The sequence below is a fragment of the Primulina huaijiensis genome, chromosome 7, assembly GCF_012295235.1.
Source record: "Primulina huaijiensis isolate GDHJ02 chromosome 7, ASM1229523v2, whole genome shotgun sequence".
Taxonomy (NCBI): Eukaryota; Viridiplantae; Streptophyta; class Magnoliopsida; order Lamiales; family Gesneriaceae; genus Primulina; species Primulina huaijiensis.
Window position 1 is genome coordinate 19,790,539 of NC_133312.1, and position 22,256 is coordinate 19,812,794.

General features: G+C 36.6%; 1 protein-coding gene across 1 annotated transcript; it reads left to right on the plus strand.

Moving 5' to 3' along the window:
• The first annotated feature begins 15,462 nt into the window (after positions 1-15,462).
• On the plus strand, positions 15,463-22,084 carry LOC140980838 (beta-glucosidase-like SFR2, chloroplastic). The gene is made up of 10 exons (XM_073446901.1): positions 15,463-15,782; positions 16,352-16,703; positions 16,904-17,042; positions 17,304-17,470; positions 20,196-20,417; positions 20,570-20,738; positions 20,815-21,048; positions 21,139-21,288; positions 21,368-21,497; positions 21,731-22,084. Exons 1-10 carry the CDS (start codon positions 15,491-15,493, stop codon positions 21,934-21,936), a joined length of 2,061 nt encoding a protein of 686 aa, XP_073303002.1. The 5' UTR covers positions 15,463-15,490; the 3' UTR covers positions 21,937-22,084.
• The last annotated feature ends 172 nt before the right edge of the window (positions 22,085-22,256 follow it).

Sequence of the window (22,256 nt, forward strand, 5' to 3'; positions counted from 1 at the left end):
CATTTCGGTATACCGACATTTCGGTATGGTATATATCTCATACCGTTCTTACCAACATATTTGGTATACCGATTTTTTGGTACGATATCGGTAAATATCGTCTATACCAAAATTAGATAAAAAAAATTGTCGCGTTCTTTTTCCAACTAAACTTTGGAAAATATGAAGTTAGCTGGACCAATCTTTTGCAAATGTGAAGAAGTGGTCAGTTTTTAGCATCATAAGGACAATTTATTAAAACTAATTCACAAAAAGGTTGGTGCCAGGAAATTGGATAATTGGAATTTAAAATGATAGATTATGCCACTGAAATTTTTGTATGATGATCAATGTCATTGCCAAATAATGAATTCGGAGACATCGTTGGCACAACAAATGACAAATTGGAAAGAAAAATACGTAGATTACCTTTGAAACGTGAGCTGTGCCAACCAAATAAACATCGCAAACGCCACCTTCGGCAGCCGACTCACATGTGAGGGTCACTACTCTCCTCGAAAGCAAATTCAAAATTGAAACAAAATTATTTTTTCTGCACCGTAACACATTCAACTAAAGTCACTGTATCTAAACTAAATCCATCATTTTCAAACAGAAGTCCAACGTCGAAAAAAATATACAAATTCATGTCTCAATACAACTTTTTTTTTGAAACTCCATTGTCTCAAAAAACCTGCAAAATTAAAAACTAAATTAAGTTATAAATATAGTCTTACTTTTTAAGTTAGACCAAAGTGGAGGCAGAAGATGAAAAGTTGGCAGGGTCTTGAGTGGCATTTGCAGTTGAAAAGAAGTATTATAATTCAAGTTAGATTAATAATTACAATATTATATACCATCAAAAAAAATAATGACAATATTATATGACTTTAAACTTAATTAAATAAAATACTCTTTTCAATTTCTTTATATAATTAAATGTTATCATATGTTGGATCTTTCCAAAAACTGAACTCTTCTGCTCTTAGCCAACCAATGTACACACCAATGCCTCTACCATTTAGGACTCAAACTGCTTCTAAAAGGATCCACAACTCTTTTTCCCAAGCTAAAAGCGGGCTTACTAGCAACAGTACTTGATCATGGAATTGCAAAAATATCATTGGCAATAAGTGAAAGGATGGGGTATCTAGTTTCACTTCCTCTCTACCACTCCAAAAGATTGAAAGATTGATTATATCGTTTTTCAATATCATCGGCTAGGTACTTATCAACTTCATTGGATATCTCTTGAAGTTGTTCTTCTTCGTTTTGTGCTTCCACATCATCAAACAATTCATCACAAAGACCACCACCACTACTAGCACTACCATCTCCACCATCACACTCTATTTGCGTATTTTGATTCTAAACATTCAATACATCATGTATTCTCTTGAACTCAATCCACAAAGCTACCAAGTTTTGTTTGACCTTATCAATGAACTCTTGGATCCTTGTAGGAGTACCTCCCAATTTTTTTATGCTGAATTTTATCATTTGAAATTTATTCCTCGAGTCCAAAACATTTCCAATAAATATAAAAGGGTTCAAATCATCCAAATTCCTCCAATACTTGTTAAATTTTAACTTCATTGCACATACTAACTTTTTAAGAGTTTGATATGAATCAGTACTTCTTTTTCTCCCAATCTCAACTTTTAGTGCAATCATTGATTGATAAATCAATTGCAAGGTAGGATTTTTAGCTCCAAAGTGGCATCATAAAACTTTTTCATAAAGTGTACAAAAGCTTTTGCATTCTCCCAATCATCAGTAATTGGAGGCCTTACTCTTTCTTTACCCTTTTCAACTTTTTCACAAAAATAATTCATAAAAGAGAACCATGCTTACAAATGAGTTTCAACATCGAATTAATATAACAAACCATGACATTCTTCGGCCATCCTGTCGAACACCTTCTATACTTTAATACAACTTCAAGCATTTTATAAGTTGCATTCCACCTTGTTTTGACATCCATAGAGACTGTTGACGTACTAAAAAACTTGTCTAGCATGGAAAACTCCCTAAATTCGTTCAACCTTGATGGTGAAGAATGCATAAAAACAAATGCATTTCTTATAGCTTTAATTGAAGCATTAAGCTCCTTCAAGCCATCCTTAATAATTAAGTTAAGTAATGACACGCACACCTCAAATGCAAGTATTTTCCTTCAAACAACAATGAGTTTTCACTTTTCATTCTTCTTTTCAAGTAATCAATTGCAGTGCCATTAGAGAAAGCATTGTCGACTACAACTGAAAAGACTTTTTCTATCCCCCACTCTCTCAGACAAACTTCAACCATCTTTCCAATTTCTTCCCTGGCATGACTAGTGATTATTGCGAAGTTAATTATTCTTTTATGTAACTTCCAATCACAATCCAAAAAATGAGATGTCACTACCATATAATTTATGTTTTGAATGGATGTCCAAGTAGCAGTTGTGACACTTACCCTTTGGTCTCTGATCACACTTTGTATCTTAGCTTTCTCAACTAAGAATATATAATAAACCAAACTTGCAACTTTCTTTCGATCAAGAATTCTGAATCTCGGTTGTAATTCATGCAATAATTTGAAAAACCCCCTTCCTTGGACAGCCTTAAAAATCACTTCATCAACAATCACATATCTTGCCAATTTCAGCTTACATCCTTTTTTATTATAAGTATGAGGAACCAAGGCACTTTCTTGCCCCATAGTCTCATTCGTCAATATAGTTTGACTTTTATCATCTGTACTCGCTTCGTAGAGCGGACTCGACTTAAACCTCTTTACGAAGTGGTTTTTTAACCCACTACTCCTTCTGTAAACTGTTAGAATCTCAACTTTGCAATATTTGCATATCCCTATTTTTTGGATGCTTTCATCAACCAAATTTCTTGTACTATTTTCACAATGCTCCCAAAATATACTTCAGTACTGCTTAAGAGCTATAGGAAGCTTTGCTTTCAAATATTTTCTGAATCGTTTTCGAGTTGTAGACTCTTGTGTTTCAGATTCTGTTGCGTTTGATGTTTGGGATGGACTTGGAGGAATATTAAACTCCATCCTGAAAGTAAAAACCAAACACTTTACTAGATAGATTAGAAACAAACAAGTGAAGAAGCTACTGAAGAGGAGATTGAAAAAAATAATAATGAAGGAAGCCTCTCAGAGCAATCAAAATAGCGGCAAAAAAGAAGTTAAAAGGAAAAGATCTAACACCAACATTAATTTCAGCAAGAAAAAAAGATAATTTTATTAATTGGAATTCAATTAATACAATAAATAAAGTGATACTCTTCATTTTTATACAACAAAGTATAACTACTAAACATGGTTCTTCTTATTATTTCCCTTCTCTTTTCTTTATATATTTCCCAGTCTCGCCTAAACGAATTTCTAGGATGGTAGAAAAATATAATCTCATGCTGCCTTGCCAAATACTTAAAAGATCATTAATGGCTGTTGATAGTCTCAATCAAGTGTTTACGCAAAGGAAAGTGCTATATAGAGATTATATATTGAGTGCTTGTGAAAAATGTTAAGTGAATTCCCTACCCTTGTGATTAAGCAAGTATGGGTATTTATATGGGGGAAGATAATGATGACTTTGTTTTCAGTGTTCGGCTACTCCTTACGGAAAGATAGCCGCCCATGCCCTGTCCTCTGACACTGTCACATCTAAATGCTCATACTACTTCTAGTATAGTCACATCACTTTTATGTGTCCTGAATGACATGCTAATGATTTCAAAGTATGGCCTCCCATACCTGGGGGTCCAAGCTTTTCTTTTTTATACATTCTGTACTTCCGACCTCTGAGTTTTTCTTGTACCTTTTCTCAATATTAATAGAATTGTTTTCCTTAGTTTTTTCTTTGTTTTTCTCAATTTGAATTGAGAAGTAGACCGGACTAAAATAAGCACCTTCCCAAAAGTTCTACGTGTTGAAAAGAAACCAAGTTCGTAACCCAGACACCTTTTAAAATTTGTAAAAAAATTTCTAAATATTAGAAGATACATTTTGCCGGTTTAATCCACTAACACTTGGCTGAATAAGAGTAAAGTGTTGTGACCTAAAAACTCCCGGATTTATATAAGATAAAGTGTCGGGCCCTCGTATCTCCCGAGTTTAAATAAGGTAAGATGTCGGGGGGGGGGGGTCTCGTACTCCCAGGGTTTGACAAGAATCTGGGGTCTCATGCCTATCGGACCTATATAAGATAAAGTGTCGGGGCCTCGTACCTCCCCAGATTATAATAAAATAAGGTGACAGGGCCTCGTATCTCCCGGACTTAAGTAAGATAAGGTGTCGGGGTCTCGTATCTCTCGGGCTTAAAATGTCGGTGTCATATAGCTCCTGGTTTATGATAAGATTTCATACATATTGAAATGAAATAATAACTTCATTAATGATTAAACGATCAATACAGCTCATGAATGATATTTTTTAAATGAAAGGTGTTCTAGGTTCTTTTAAGAAATTGGCCCTGGCCATCTTATAAATTTAATGCTCCTGAACTGACTTTCCGAATGACTTTGTAAGGCCTTTCCCAATGGGCTTCCAATGGCAGTCTTTTCCATTCTTTCTTCACCAACCTGAAAATCTTGGGGTTGGATCCGCTTGTTGTAAGCTCACATGACCCGACCTCGATAGGGATCCGTTTGGATGTCAGTCTTTTCCGTTCTTTCTTTTGCAAGTTCTAACTCTTGAGATCGAGATACATCATTTCCTATTGGTTAGGCTTTGATCCAGGCGGAAGTTTGCCCTTTCTCGACAGGTAGCACAGCCTCAGCACCATACACTAAACTGAAAGAAGTTTCCCCAGTAGCAGCCCGAGGAGTAGTTCGATAAGCTCATGGAACAATGTCACTTTTTCTACCCAGTCTCTCCCAATTCCTTGCATTGGCTCTTAAGGCTTGGACAATTGTGCGGTTGGTGACCTTGGTCTGCCCATTAGCTTCTGGGTAGGCAACTAAAGTAAATGATTGTGTAATATTCATTTTTTTACATCAGGCTGTCACTTTTCGTCTCTGAAATTGCAGGCCATTGTCAGATATCAACTTTTTTGGCAGTCTAAAATGGCACACAATGTTTTTCAACAAAAATTTCAACACTTATTCCTCTATGATTCTAGCCAAGGGCTCAGCCTCCACCTCTTTGGAGAAAGCTATCGGAAAGGGTCCTACAATATCCAGGCCCCATTTTATAAAAAAAAAAACGACACTGGAACATGTTTCATGACTAAGACCGATCTATGATGAAAATTATCATGTCGTTGGCATCCTTCACAAGATCGGACTACCTGGATAGCATTCAAGTTCATAGTAGGCCACCAAAATCCAGCTAATAATGCTTTCGAATTAGCTTTACATCCCCGATATGATCCCTACAACACCTCATTAATCTCTTTAAGTACATACTTGGCTTCTTCCCCTATCAAGCACTTGAGCATTGGGCCCTAATAGGATCATCAATACAACACTCCATTCAACACTACAAAATGAGGAGCTTGTCTTTTGACCTTCTGAACTTGTCCAGGATGCTCGGGCAATTTAGCAGTCAGGATATATTCAAGTATGGGTATTATCCATGTGTCATCCTGGAGGACCAACGAACCCGTCTTGGTGTGCTGTCGTTGAACCACCAAATTTAAATTCCTACTCTCTAAGTAAAATTAATGTAATGGTGAGCAGAGTCGAATCCACATGAAACGGGAGATTATTTCTTTCGAGTAAAAATGCAAATAAAAGAGGGGATTTTTGAATATGAATTTAATAAAATACTAAACTAAATTATCTAAGAAAAGAAAACAATAAATTTAAATGGCAATTGATCAACTAAAATAAAGTGAAGAATTTAATATGAGAAAGATCTGATTCAAGGGAGTTCTACTATTTAATTATATAACTGTTCATCGGCAGACAAATAATTTATTCAAGTTGTTCGCAATTAACCTTAGAATTATAGGGATAGCCGCTAAAATTCTTGTGTTTTCCTAAATTAATTGACCAAACTCAGCATCCAGTCAAAACTTATTAATAATTAACTGGGCACGATAGCGTTCCATATTAATTAAAAATAGCATTTTCGTTTTGTGAAAACAGTTAATCCTAAATCTAACAATCGAGATAGCTGCAATTGATAGATCGAGTTTCGTTGATTTATTTAGATTAAATATATTATGATAGCATAACATATCTAATCTATCGCTACTCATGTACCAATCGTTCATGACAATTACGGATCACTGAATTCATGGTTAGCAGTAGAAAATCATATATCGAATTAAATTGTCAGATTAATCGATATACAATATTCATATAATTAAATCATAAATCGACAAATACTTGAAATAAAAAGAATATTGAATTTAAGAACGAATGCCTCACAGTGATAAATAAAACAGTAAAAACAACCCTTAAATCAGAAATAAAACTTAATCTAGAGTTGTGGAGAAAATCCTTGCGCCTTTCTTGTTCTTCTTTCACGTGTGTTGTTGGAGAAGAGGTTGAAGAGTTCTCTCTTGTTTGTGTGTGAATAGTGGTCAAGAAAATAAAAGAAGAGAGTGTCTTGTACGTGAGGTAGGGTAGGAAAGAAAGAAAATTGGGTCCAACAAGTTTAATATATAGCCCAATAATCTAAAAAAATTGACCTAATCACTAAAATTAAAAAATACTTAAAAAATATCCTCCAAGAATATAGAGTTTTTTTCCATAAAAAACTCTATCTTATATTTATTACTTGATATGAAAATTCCTCAACTCTCACTAGGCAGCAAAGGAGTAGTCATAAGGCGTGATCACGCCTTATCCATAAACCACTTCTGAATTTTTCTGTTTAAGTTTTCCACTAAGATCATATTGGCAACTTTAATTGTGATATAAAATCACCCTTTTAGTCCAGATTTATCGCATGAACAGAAAACTTCATCCTACAATAAAATCATACAAAAATGTGTCAATTAAGCACGTTGGTAGTTGTAACAATGAGAGATATGACAATAAAAATACAAACTATTATGAGCCTATCATGTCTCTACTTAAGAAATGAGCTTGATTTGATGAATAATAATTCTCTCCTCCACCCCGATTAAAGAGGATTCCATTTTGGCCAGGGTATCGGCCTCTCTATTCTCTTCTCTTAAAATCTGTTCCACACTCCAATATGTAAAACTTTCTGACCATTCTTGAATAGCCCTTGGGTATTTCACCGGTCTTTCTTCTCTAACTTCATAAGATCTCTTCATCTGCTAAGTAACCAGTTGTGAATCCGAGTAAATGATGACCTGGGTAGCTCCTGCTTCCCAAGCTGCTTTTATCCCGGCAAGAACAGATTCGCACTCAACTTCATTATTTGAATCTTGGAAATTCAATCTTACCGAAACTTTAATATTCTCCCCACTGGGAGAAATTAGAACAACTCTTGCACTACTAACCTCCTTGCTAGCGGCATCATCCACAAATATTCTCCATAATTATTTCTGCTCGAGCTGAGTCATCTTGGTCAAGAAATCTGAAAAGGCCTGAGCTTTGATGGCAGTCCTCGGTCGGTATTCAATATCATACTCCTGGGGCTTTACCGTCCACTTTACCAATCTCCCTGAGATATTTGGATTGGTCATGATTCTTCTCAATGGACTGTTGGTGAGGACGAAGATAATAGGATGAAACAGAAAGTAGGGTCTCAACTTTCTTGCAATGATTATTAGGGCCATGGCTACCTTCTAGAGCTCAGTATACCTCAAGTCGAGTCCTCTGAGTGCGTGATTGACATAGTAGACAAGATTTTGATTGGGTCCTTATTCCTCGATAAGGAACAAGCTGACAGCATGATTTATGACAGACAGGTAAACCCACAACTTTTCTCATAGCCCGGGCTTTACTAGGATGGATAGCCCGACTAGATGACCTTTCAGATCCCGGAAGGTTTTTCAGACTTATCATCTCATCCAAATTTCTGGGCCTTTCTCAATACTTGAAAGAAGGGATGATTGCAATGCTCAGATCTATAGATGAATCAGGACAAAAAAGCGACCATTCCTGCGAGCTTTTGCACTTCCTTGACAGATCTAGGGGAAGTCATTTCCAAAATAGCTCTTAGTTTCTCCGGGTTGATGTCAATCCCCCTCTCGGTCACCATGAACCCAAGAAATTTGCCACTCTTGACCACAAAAGTACACTTGACTGGATTTAATTTCACCACATATTCTCTAAGAGTTGAGAATGTCTCTTCGAGATCAGGGATGAAACAAGATTTTTCCCTGAATTTAACGATTATATTATCAATGTATACCTCGACGTTCCTCCTGACTTGCTTTTCAAATATCCTGTCCATCAACCGTTGGTAAGTGGCCCCACATTCTTCGGACCAAACGGCATAAACGTATAATAAAAAGTACCACATAAGGTGATAAAGCTGAATTTGTCTTAATCTCCTCGGGCCAAGGGAATTTGGTGGCATCCTTGATAGGCACCCATGAAACAAAACAACTCATGTGGAGTATTCCAATTGCTCGATCCTGAGAAAAAGGTAATAATATTTAGGGAAACCGTTGTCTTTGCTTTAAAAAAATTCTCAATCACAACGGTTTTAGTGAAAACCGTTGTTAAAAAGTAAAAGACAACGATTTTTTGTAAAACCGTTGTCTTTTAAGTGTTGTGTATTCAGTATTTTATTGTAGTGACATTCTCCATTTGTCGATGGATTCCTATACTAGGACCAAATTTGACAGCCAAGTAGAGAACTGGACTTCTCGGATATGCTTGGCTTTAAGAAATTCTTGCACCCACTCAGCAATTACCTTGTCCTTCTCGAGCCCAAAATATCTTTTCTTATGGATCACTTGTCGGAAACCTGGGAGAATGTTTAATTTGTTCTCAACAACATGGACTAAGATCCCGACCAGCTCTGAAGGGGACCATGCAATGATATCAGCATTTTTCTGTAAACAAGCCGGCAACTTGGTCCGGGTAGAAGGTTCAAGATCCCGAGCTACGACGGTAGTTTTCCTGGGGTGGCTAGGAACCAAATCCACTTCCTCCTGCTCTTCCTCCACCCCTGCCTGCACCTCCCTGATCGAATGCACTTCTTCTCGACCCAATCTTCTGTCATCTCCCTCCCTCCTTGCTCTCTTCTTCACCACTTGAACTGTTTCAGCATAGCACTTACATGAGGATGGTTGATCTCATCAGACTTCTCCTACTCTATTTTCAACAGAGAACTTAATCTTCTGATAGTAAGTTGAGGCGACGACCATGAGAGAATTCATGGCCGGCCTCCCCATGATGATTTTATATGAGGAAAATGCATTGACCACAGTGAAGGTGGTCATGATCGTCTTCCTTAGATCCTCGGTCCCAACTGTCAAGGGAAGCATGATTTCTCCTTTCAGGTACAAAGTGTGACCAGCGAAACCAAAGAGAGCGGTCTCCACTAGTTCTAACCTATAACCCTTCAAATCCATCTGGTCCTGGGCTTCTTGAAATATGACATTGAATGAACTGCCAAAATCTACAAATATAAGCCTTACGTCGTAATTGGCAATTTTGGCCAAGATGACCAGTGCATCATTGTGGGGTAAGCTGATGCCTAGGCATTCTTGGGGGCCAAAACTTATTACTGGTCCATCTCACTGGCTTGTGTTGTCTGCAATGACTTGTCTTCAATCTACTTTATCTCGAACAGGCGCAAGATTCTTATATCTCTTGCTACTAATGAAGTGATGCAAAAAGATGTCCTTGAAATCGTTGAAAGAATGAATTCTTTGTGGCTCGAGTTTGTCAAACCATCGTTGGGTTGAATCAACCAACGTCGTCAGGAAAGCTTTACACTTGATCTTGTCTTCATAGCAATGTTAATGAACCTGGTCAAATGCTCCTAGGGATCAGTGTTTCCATCATACTCTCTGATCTTGACCAATTTGTAATGGACAGGTAGGGGTGAATTTATTATTTGGGTGGAGAAAAGGACACCCTCATGGCTGGACTCGAGGGGCTTGGGGAGACCCAATTTGTCCTGCCAACTTTTTCAATTTCTTCCTTAAATCTTCCAGTTCCTCGATCATGTTAAAGGCTTCGGAACGTTCCTGAGAGCTTTCTTCCTCTTTTGTCTTGTCTCGAGGATGAGATTCATCCTCGAACCATTCTTCTTGGTGCATGTGACTGCTGCTAGGAGGTAACTTCTCTACAATGGCTCTTTGGACATCCACTATTATCCACTTGGTCAGCTGCTTTGGATGGATTGCGAAAGTTTACTGAGGGAGTGGATTTTCTTGGAGCACCTCTGAGTTTGTGGTCTCACATCTGGAATCATCCATTGAAATGGATTTTCGAGTGAAAACCATATTTACGTCTATAGATCTGTTTTCCATAGACAATGCCAATGATGATGGCCGAGTAAATTGGGTGAGCTGGGTGGGCGGTTCACCTGGCCAGGCAGGTTCTTCTCCTTGGGAACGCTGGAAGCCGGGCAGATGGTACTTGAGCTAAATGATATGCACACTTTTGAGAGCAAAAAGTCAGTGGGGTGCCGAAAGGTTTTCCGACACGAAAATCCTATGCTCAAGTCCGTCAAATGTTTGCGCAAAAGAAAATGCAATATAGAGGGTATATATTAAGTGTTTGTGAAAAATGTTAATTGAATTCCCTACTCTTATGATCAAACAAACTTGAGTATTTATAGGAGAAAAGATAATGATGACTTATTTTCAGTGCACGACTAACACTGCCACATCTGACAGCTCATACTACTTCTAGTCTAGTCACATCACCCTTATGTGCGCTGAATGACATGCTAATGATTTCAAAGTATGAACTCCCATACCTGGGGGCCAAGAATCGACACCTGTCTTGAACTGCTCAGGGAATGATACAGATAGGATTCCTGACTTATTATGTAAGTCTTCTTATACTACCCAGGCTAAGTTGAGAGCCCGAGCTCATTTGAGTAGGTGCTGGTCTGCTAAGCTTCATTGGTTGTTTCAAACCCAGGGATAATTTATAAAATTTGAAAGATATGATATTCATTTTTTCTAATTTATTGTTAATTCATGAATTACGTAAATATTGGTCTCAAGTACGACATCTTGAGATAAAAATATGAAAATAAATTATAAAATTTGACACCAAAATTTATGTGAAAAATCCTTAAAAATTATCACGGTAAAAACCACGGGGAATATTAACGTGGAAAACCGCTCAGACTTAACATGTTCTTGTTCCTCATGCTCTGGTACTACTTCACAAGAAATTTGATCTTCGTCCGTCTTATTTTCCACCTGAAATATAGTAGTTTCGGAATTCAGTGTACATCTGTCTCCTTTTACTTTATCTTACTCGAAGATAATATATCTGCCGATGAAAAGCTTATAAACAGTAGTATCCCACAAGTGAAACCGCTTTACTCCATGAACTCAACAAAAAAACCCGTTTTTTCCATCAGCATAACCGAAGAAAATACACTTTTTGAATTTTGAATCTAACTTTGATATTTCTCGATCATTGTGCATATCGTACACATGATTTCTTAATGTATGCAAATGAGAATAATCAGCAGGATTTCTAGTCCCCATCACCATAAGAGTCTTCAGATCAATCTCCAGTGAAGGATAATGACTGATGATAAAACAATCGATTTTGACTACTTCCGCCCAAAATGACTGCTAAACCTGCAGTCCTCAACATGGATCTTGTTATGTCCAATAAGATCATGTTCATCCACTCCGTCATTCCATTATGTTGAGGTGTGTAAGTCGTCATGAATTGTCTTTTGATGACCTCATGTTGGCAAAATGCATCAAATTCATCACGTTTATATTCTCCTCCATTGTTAGTTCTCAAACACTTGATTTTTTTTTTCAAAATCAAGTTCAATCTGCACTTTGAAATCTTCGAAGAATAGAAAAACATTTGATTTCTTCTTGATTGGATTCACTCAACATCTCTTAGAAAAATCATCAATGAACAAACAAAATATCTCTCTCCTCCTAGATACAATCGATGCTTGCCAAATGTCTAAATGAATCAGCTCCAATATGATTTTCTTTTTGGCAGTAGAAGTGTCAAACTTTAATATGTGTTGTTTACTAATAACACAATTCTCACAAATGGGTAGAGAGACTTTTGTAAGCCTCGACAGCAGCTTCTGTTCTGATAGAATTTTCAATCCACCCTCGTTTTGACATATGCCGAGATTTCTATGTCATAACACTGTTAATTCTTATCTTGCACCAATCGATGCAACCACAATGTCCATCTCTTTGAATGTTTCTCCCAAAATTACACACAAATTTATATCAACCTTTTCCCCTTCATAACCACAAGAGCTCCCTTCACAATTTTCATTATCTCGTTCCCGATACGGGTTTTGCACCATATATATCATCCAATTTTCCCAAGAACAAAAGATTCTTCGCTAGCCCCTTGATATGTCGTATCTCTTTTATGTTGTAAATTGTGTCATCAAACATTTTATTTTAATGGTACCGTCCCCAGAGATTTCCAAGGGATGATCACTTTTCATGAATACCGATCATCCCGAGACTGGTTCGAATCATTCTCTCTAAGAAGTCATGTGTCACGTCGCTGTTGAATCCATAATCCAGGTGTCATAAAATTTTTGTCTGCCTTCTGTTTCTATTGATGCTTCGCTGGATAATATTTTACTACTACCTGAAGTAGTGGTCACATATCTTTGAGGATCATTCTCGATATTTGTACACTCTTTTTTGAAATGTCATTATTGTAACGACCATGGGCTATCCCGATCTTGGGCTTAAATCTCCTCACGGGCTTTCCCATGCGCCATTACTCATAGGACATCTCCAGCCCATGTATAGCTCAATTGGTACCAGGATTGCTTTACCAAGACCTATATGTCCAGGAGGTCTTGGGTTCCAATCCTGGGGAGGTACAAGCTCCAGTGTCTGGGCTGGAGATGTCCTATGAGTAATGGCGCATGGGAAAGTCCGTGAGGGGATTTAAGCCCAAGATCGGGATAGCCCATGGTCGTTACAATAAAAGACGCCTTTTATTGTAACGACCATGAGCTATCCCGATCTTGGGCTTAAATCCCCTCTTGGGCTTTCCCATGCGCCATTATTCATAGGACATCTCCAGCCCAGGCACTGGAGCTTGTACCTCCCAAGATTGGAACCCAATATCTCCTGGACATATAGGTCTTGGCAAAGCAATCCTGGTACCTCCTATTGGAGTTACGATCCATAAATCTTCCTCTTATTATTGATAAAGCATATGTCTGCTTCGAAGTTACCAATCTATCTTCCTTATTCTTACGCCTGATTTATTATCCGAGAACCACAGTTAAGACATTGTCGAATTTTATAGAGCACATAAGGATATAGTTGGTTAAATTGATGATAAGTTAATCAAATGAATCTGATATACTTTGAAATAGAAGCTTCACATATTCATTTTCCTCTATTTTATACCCTAAAGAGGTGAGTTGGTCAAATAGAGAATTTAGTGTGCTGATATGGTTAGTCATCGATAATGATTCCGTCATTCGAAGAGTATAAAACATTCTCTTTAAGAAAATCTTGTTGTGCAATAACTTGACCTCGTATATTTTTGTCAGATTATCTTAGATATCTTTTTTCTTATTTATCTCAAAGATACTTAACAGTAATTTTCTGGTATGACCAAGTATAAATTGACAACAACATTATAATTCATCTCATTCCACTTTTCATTGCTCGTCATTTCCTTCGGTCTATCTCCAATAGCTGCCAAGAAGTTCTCCTTAAAACTGTTTGTATCTTTATTTTCACAACATAAAATTGCTTCCATTGAATTTCACTATCACGTACTTGACCGCCATTATATCCACAATAATTTATTAGACTGAACAAAATAATACCGGCTTAATAAAAAATATCAAAAAAATATTTTCTAATGTGGAATATTTGTCAAGGTTGTAACCACAAAGCATACTCAAAATTTTAAGAAATTTTAAACCAAGGCTCTGATACCACTTGTTAGTCTCGGATGCGTCATCTTGAGACACAAATATAAAAACAAAGTATAAAATTGGACACCAAGATTTACGTGAAAGTCTTCTAAAAATTATTAGAATAAAAACCACAAGCAAGATGAAATGAATTTCACTATAATATTTTATGGTGTACAACAAGTCACTGTGTTTTCAAATAGAATACACACTCTCTTCATACAAGAGAACAATCACCTCAAAAATATTATATAACTGCACACTCAAATAAGAAGAGATGCTCGAGAGAAGAGCTGAATGGATTTCTTTTTAGGATACTTTGCATGGGCCGAATGATCCATATATTTATAGATGCACCATCTCAGTGAAATTTCATAAAGATAACAATATCCAAATTTTTTGCTCGTCTGCCACCAATCACCTTTAATTTCTGGTTGAACAATGCTTTCACCCGTAATTTTCTGACTATAAAGATTTTTCTTTATACTAACAATTGACAAAATAAATATCATGACCATCAATCACCCGCATCAATTTGTATTAGACATCGTCACCATGGTTACATATTTTCAAGTGGGGCAGTAATTCTTTTAGGGATCAAGAATTTGGAGACTACAATCGTCATAATGAAGTATTATTAAATCGACATTCATTACACCATATCGATTCCGTTTCAAATCTCCAATTCAATCAATATCCAGATGGATAATTTAACACTGATTTATATCTACTTCCAAGATCAATTTCTAAGTTGAATCCCGAGAGAGAGTACGCTGATGATTTAGTTCCTGCACGTCACTCTTGGTGATATTAGTTTCAATAATATAACATTTGCAGGTACTTTGCTGTATTATCAAATAGTTATAGTTTATTATATATATCATATACGATAATTTAATATGTTTAACATTAATTTGACTAGAAACATTACAAAGCACTTCGTTTGATCTAAGATGTTGAATCTCGAGTCGATTTCCGATTCTTCCATCAATGAAAGATTAATAAAGAAGTGCAAGACTGAGACTTAGTTATTTTTCTTTGGAAAGTTTTCATCAGATTGTCTAATAATAAAATAATCAAACTAATTATAAAATAATGATTTTAATATTGTTAAATAATCTATAACACTACTTCATGTAAGATTTGATGAAGTAAGCAATATTAGTTCATCAATCTACAATTTAAATTGATTCAAATTTGAAGGAACATACGTATCTCTAATTGAAAATATTTCAAAATTTTATTGATTATAATCCAAAATTTTTTTAATAGTATATTTCAAATTTGAGTGAGTTGTGAAAATGCGAATAAAATTTTAAAATTATTTTTAATATTTTGTTTTCATCAAATAAGTTTATCTTGATTTACGTATTTTAGATATTTTTTTCCAAAATATTCATTTTATAAATTTTTTTTTATATAAAAAAAATCCACGTCGGGTTACCTCCGCGGTCCAATTGCGAACCATAATCTAATCTCGATAAAATCTATGAGGTCTTGGAGTCAATGGCACGCGAATTAAGGTCAATTTCATCACGTCAAGTCTGGTGTTATGACACGCGTTGGCCTCTCGCCTCTTCTTGATAACATCCATACACATACCATACAGTACAAAAATGAGACTACTTTCGCCATCGGGCGATCAATCTTCTTCACCAACATGACGCTGGTCACGTTGTTCGTGACGGCCACCAAGCTCGCTGGGATTCTAGTCTCCGTCACTGTCGCCGCCAACGCTTATTCCTTCTCATGCTACCGGCGGAAAAACTTGAAGCGGTTCAAGTCCCCTATTGACGAGTCCGCTGACGTTCTTGCTGACTTCGACATCAATTCTTCTTCCCCAGGTAACTTGATCCTCAGCTCGATTACGGGTGAGAACGATTGAATTTGGCTTTGTGGGTTGCTATTTATTCGTTCGAGGTAGCTTGTCACTTTAGGAGGTTTGGAAGTTTATTGATATTTTTTGCGGTTGAGGGATTAATCGTGGTCGCTAGTTAAGTATGGAATTTGTTATGATTGCCTTTTTTTAGACTTGCTTGGTCGGGCTGGACCCAAGTAGTTACCGTAATCAATTGCACCATCCTAAGGCTAATTGTTGGCCACGATTGCTACTTTCGTGCTTTTCTTAATAGAAAGATGGAAAAAAGATGAACATTTGTTTTTCTTGTGTGCACTTGATTGTCATTTAGGAGCTGTTAGTGTAACGAAGCTTTACAAGAGCGTGGGCCGAAGTGATTAACTAAATGTGAGTGAGAGTTCTTTGCTTGCAAGGTTATTGAAAAGGCGGAGTCCCGGTAAATGAACAGTTGTTTATGGTTTTTAACCACATTTGCAAAAGGCTTTTCCCCCTGTGGACTATGAATTCTGCCAAAATGTGTGTGGCTCAACTTTTCTTGTGTATAATTTTCTGTAGATGAGGAAAAAGGGTTCTTTTTCGGATTAGCCACTGCACCAGCCCACGTTGAGGACAAGCTTGATGATGCATGGCTTCGGTTTGCTGAGGAACACCCGTGTGACCGACCGGAGTCGATAAAAGGTTCTGAACCAGTGGATGCTGTTATTGGTACGGCTGGAGCAGATGGTAGTTCTCAGCCAGCCTCAATGCCAGGCATAGAAGAGAATAAGAGCGCGAAGAGAAGAAAAGAAGTGAGGATAGCAATGGAAGCAAAAATCAGAGGATATAAGAAATTCGAAGAAATTGAAGAAGACATCTTGGAGGAAGAATGTCATCATACAGTCGCTGCCTGGCATAATGTTCCCCACCCGTAAGAGCTATATATAGTTCTCAAATTACGCTTGAGAAGAAAGTAATTTTGTTAAATTATTGCTTAGATTAGTTTGATAGTCATAGTAGTCCTTCTCCAAGCAATTCGATGAGAATGATATATTCTTATTGGCGGACTGGCATATACTTTTGTAAACTGAAATATATAATCTATGAAGTAACGAGTGATTTTATTTTCAGGGAGGAGAGATTAAGATTTTGGTCCGATCCTGATACAGAGTTGAAATTGGCCAGTGATACTGGTGTGCAAGTTTTTCGGATGGGAATAGACTGGACAAGAATCATACCTGAGAATCCAACAAATGGTCTTAAGGAAACAGTAAGAACGACTTTGAAAATGCTCGACTCCGATATCCGTAATGAATATGTGTACTATTCCGTTCAAGCAGTAAGGTTCAGGTTGATGTTAATGACGGACGAATTTTCATTTTAATTTTAGTGATATTGTTTCTACTCCTGTTGTCCATTCTGGAATCAAAGTTTCAAGTTTTGATGATCATTTCAATTGCTCATGCGTGCATGTTTTCAAATGTGATACTGTCACACAATTGATAATACTATATTCAAATGTACCCTTTAGGTTAATTTCGCTGCATTGGAGCGATATAAATGGATAATAGAAAAAGTTCACTCGTATGGGATGAAAGTAATGCTGACCTTGTTCCATCATTCTTTGCCACCATGGGCAGCCGAGTGCGGAGGGTGGAAGGTGGAAAAGACTGTTGAATATTTTATGGACTTTACCAGGTTAGGATTTTGATTGGTTTTGTAGTAGTTGATTTTATGTCTAATTCGTCATTCCATGTATATGCTTTTGATCATATTAACCTTTTTCTCATTAAATGTAAGGGTCTGTTATCATAATCAGAATTAATTAACATGCAATCATAATTAATTAATAAACAGTGGAAAGTGAGTTAAAAATTTGCGTTTGGACCTCTAAGAATTCCGTCATGACCTTCTCATAAATTAGACATACCATAAAAATCAAATGCTCAAAATAAACAACATATGCCCTCAATAAATACAACTAACATAAACAAGTGTCGGCCAAACACAGTCTTGACATACACAAACCTAAAATATCATTGAGCCGACAAGGCTCGATAATAACATGATACAATCCTCTAATTATATACATATAGTATCTGAAAGACGACAACACTACGCAGTACCTAAATACATCTGAGCCCACTCTCAAGGAGCTTTGGTACTTCCTGATGTTTACAATTGAACACATGAGGTCGAACCACCTGTCATGTCCACACAGAAAAGACACGATAGCCCCCTCTCGGGGTTCAATAACTCCAGTAAAGGACATCAAGAAACCACGATATATGACATAGAAATGCAATGATGCCGTGCATGAATGCAATGCATGAACAAGTGCAAGATATCAGGGTAACAGGAATCAAATGATCGATATCAACAATCATAATACATAATATGCTCGAGTTGGTCCACGACTAAACGGATCGTGTATGAGATATGGTCCTGCCTCGAAGCCAGCAACTACCTAAGATGGACCGAATTAAGGTAGCCAAATATCTCCATGACACAATATCATATATTTAACTGATCTCAACCGAAATATAACTGGATCTCAATAACAGACGGGCTCAATATGATATGTTCAATGGTATTGATATGTCATAATTAAAATAAAAATATGCGTGGACATTAAATATTTTATTTTATTTTATACATCAATTACCCATTGATAATATGCAAGTCAGCATATAATATCAAACAGATCAACAAATAACAAATAAATAATACACATGATCATCATATGCCTCTGTCAGACATCATGAAAATAATTGTTTCTATGAGCTCAACCAATTTACAAGTAATTTAAATCTTCAAGAACATCCTGTAAATGTAAACTCAGACAAATCACATGATCATTAAATTTGAATGGTCTTATTATCATATAATAATCTCATAAACCATTTAAATTCACTAAAAGTCCAATTTCAACTATTTAAGTACTTTAAATTCCTATAATTTTAAACCTTGAATTTTATCTCAAAATTTCACAATTTCAAATTGAATTATTTTGTTAGTTCGAATTATTGCGATAAATCCGATACTTATCAAACTATAATAATTATATCATATTATCACATTATTATATCAACGATAAATTTTAGGGTCGCCGGATTATACTCCAAATCGATCAACTCCAGAACCTACAACATTAACCTAACACTGTCAATAATTATACGATATTTGGACTAAAATTGCATTATACATCTTTTCCTCCACATCGTTATTTCCTCCATCGATATAAACATGTCATTTTTTCTTTTTCTTTTTGTTATTAGTCAAGTGCTAGCGCCCCTATAGAGTTTCAAAAAACTGTATTCTACCCTCAAGCAGCCTATAACCCAAACAACAGTGGCTGGAAAAATCCAGTTTTAACACCTCCGAAACGGAACATTGTGGTCGGAAACCGGAGTTCACGGCGGTGCTGGACCGTAATGATGTCGAAGGTGGCTGGATGGGGCTGTACTAGTCGGAAAAATGGCTAGACCTTTGTGAAATCTTGCTTACCACAGCTAGGCCGAAACTTAAACGACCAAAACCTGAATTTTTCCTACGTTTTCCCAGCCAAGAGGGCTGCTGTGCAATGGCCGATTTTCGGGTCACAATGAAACTTCACAAAATTGGTACCAAAAGAAATCTTACATCATTGGCTTTCAGAAAGTGGTTATTTCAAACTTTTCGACGACACTCCGGCCGCTAGCAGCGGTCAATGTTGACGAAAATTGTTGAAGGGTTTGGGGAAGATAGTAGGAGAGAGAGAAGGAAATCAGTGTGTGTCGTGTATATATATTATATGTTGATAGTACAAGTGACCCAATTTGATTTATTTCAACTCTCGTGTAATATAAAATTTAAATATATATTTTAATATCGTCTATAAACCGATATTTTCTAATACATAGTTTAGACACACAATTTAATTATTTGACTTAATTCTTTTAAATTCTTCATATAAAATAATGCCAAATAAAAAGGGTAATTAGAATCGGGTCATTACATTTCTCTCCCTCTAACAAAAGACTTCCTCGAAATCAAAGCACAACACAACTTACATAGTTACATTCAAGTCAAAATATTTACCACTGATATTACATAGGTAAATCAGAGAACATGGAATGATGTGTGACAATTTCAAACAAATGAGGTCATTCTTAACGCATTTTAGCCTCCAACTCCCATGTAGTCTTTTCAGTCTCATGTCTACCCCACTATACCATAACCAGTGGAATCATTGTTGTCAAAAGCGTGAGGCGCAAAAAAAGGCTCAAGTGTCAATACTTAAAAGATCAATTGATGAGAATGATTTGTTTTGACGATCAAGTGTCAATACTGAACCATAGGCACTCGATAGAACTGCCAGAAACTTTGACCATGTGAATTAGAGATATTTGGATGAACCTGGTAAATATTTTTATTTTTGCAGGTTGGTAGTTGAGTGTGTCTCGGGTCTGGTGGACTACTGGGTGACTTTTAATGAACCTCACATTTTTTGTCTTCTCACATACACTGCTGGTGCTTGGCCTGGAGGTAATCCTGATATGCTCGAGGCTGCCACTTCGACACTACCTGCTGGCGTCTTTAACCAGGCCATGCATTGGATGGCAGTCGCGCACTTAAAGTCCTTCGACTACATCCATGAGAAAAGGTTTTCTCCATTGTTCTCTTTTCTTTATATTTGTAATTTTGTGGATTTCAGTTCCTAATGGGTTGAAATTCTTACTATAGGACTTTATTTTACTGTGTGATTACATCTACAGTGGGATACATCTAATATGAGGTTTTTTGGGCTTTCTTCAGCATGAACCCAAATGCAATTGTTGGTGTCGCACACCATGTCTCCTTTATACGACCATACGGACTCTTCGACATTGCTCCTGTATCAGTTGCTAACTCGTTGGCACTTTTTCCGTTCTTTGACAAAATATCTGAAAAGATGGACTACATTGGGATAAATTATTATGGACAGGTTTTGTGTGCTCTGATTGTTTCTGATTTTGACATTTTATTTTTATTAAATATTGATGTTTTCTTTTCCGGAGTAGGAAGTGGTCTCTCGTTCAGGATTGAAGCTTGTTAAAAATGATGAGTACAGTGAATCTGGACGGGGTGTATATCCTGATGGCTTGTTCCGTATATTGCTACATTTTCATGAGAGATACAAACATTTAGGTGTACCATTTATTATTACAGAAAATGGTGTGTCCGACGAGACAGATTTAATAAGGCGACCATACATGTTGGAACATCTTTTGGCAACTTATTCAGCGATGAGAATGGTTTGATTTGAAACTGCTTATAATTACTGTGGAAATACAGAACTATTTGGTTAAAGTTCTGATGTTGATCTGCTATTGGATATCATTTAGGGTGTACCAATTCTTGGTTACCTGTTTTGGACAATATCAGATAACTGGGAATGGGCTGATGGATATGGTCCCAAGTTTGGATTGGTAGGGGTTGATCGGTCCAACAATCTCGCTCGAATCCCACGTGCGTCATATAATTTGTTTTCAAAGGTAAGCGTTTATTTTTTTCATCACAGAGTCAGCACTTGAGTTCTTGCCGCTGATGACGTGACTGGGATCCTTATTTCAGGTTGTTAAGACGCGTAAAATAACGCGGTTAGATAGGGTGCGTGCTTGGAATGAACTTCAAAGGGCTGCTAGAGAGAAAAAAGAAAGGCCATTTTATCGAGCGGTGAATAAAAATGGCGATATGTATGCTGGTAATTATATGTATATATATTCTCTTCAGTGTTCTACTCATGTTCTTTTTTAATACTGCCTGTTCTTGTCTAAGTCGGGCTAGGGGCTTTAGCATCTTGAGTCAGAGGTATAGACAGACTGTAGACATACTGAATATCATACATATCTAGCTGCTTCGTCTTTTATTCGACGTCGTGATCCGACACCGTATCAAAGACTGAAAACTTTTCCTTGATCCTTTTTGTTTGCACAGGGGGGCTTGACATACCAATATCGCGACCTTTTGTTGAGAGAGACTGGCGCTTCGGGCATTATGAAATGGAAGGTCTGCAGGATCCTCTTTGCCGGGTTTTAAGACTCTTGCTCCGACCTTTGTCCATCATGCGTAGAGTAAAGCCTGAGAATGATCTCCATGAGGATTTGATTCATGAGCCTCTGGAATCAAGTGTTAGCTTGTGATGATATATTTAAAGTTAGCAGTATCAGTTGTAACACATTCAGTGCTAACCAACTGAATTGAACATTAGTAAATTATTATAATTTCTTCAGGAAAAACAAAAATCACTTATAATCATATATTTTAAAAATTGTTAATAATTTAACTTTATACCATTTCATCGTATAATTTGGCTAAAGAACCTTTACATGATCGTCCGACCCCCAAACTTCAAAATGTAGAATTTTTGCAAATTAAGTGTTAAAATTACCATATTTAAAAGTAAATTTTTTTTTGTTGTATATGAAAAAATATCTAATAAAAATAATTAGATCAATTAATC

Coding starts and splice junctions, on each gene's coding strand:
- LOC140980838 (XM_073446901.1), top strand. CDS start 15,491: ATGACACGCGTTGGCCTCTCGCCTCTTCTTGATAACATCCATACACAT. Junction 20,739..20,814: donor GGATAAATTATTATGGACAG/GTTTTGTGTGCT, acceptor TTTCCGGAGTAG/GAAGTGGTCTCTCGTTCAGG. Junction 21,498..21,730: donor AAATGGCGATATGTATGCTG/GTAATTATATGT, acceptor TTGTTTGCACAG/GGGGGCTTGACATACCAATA.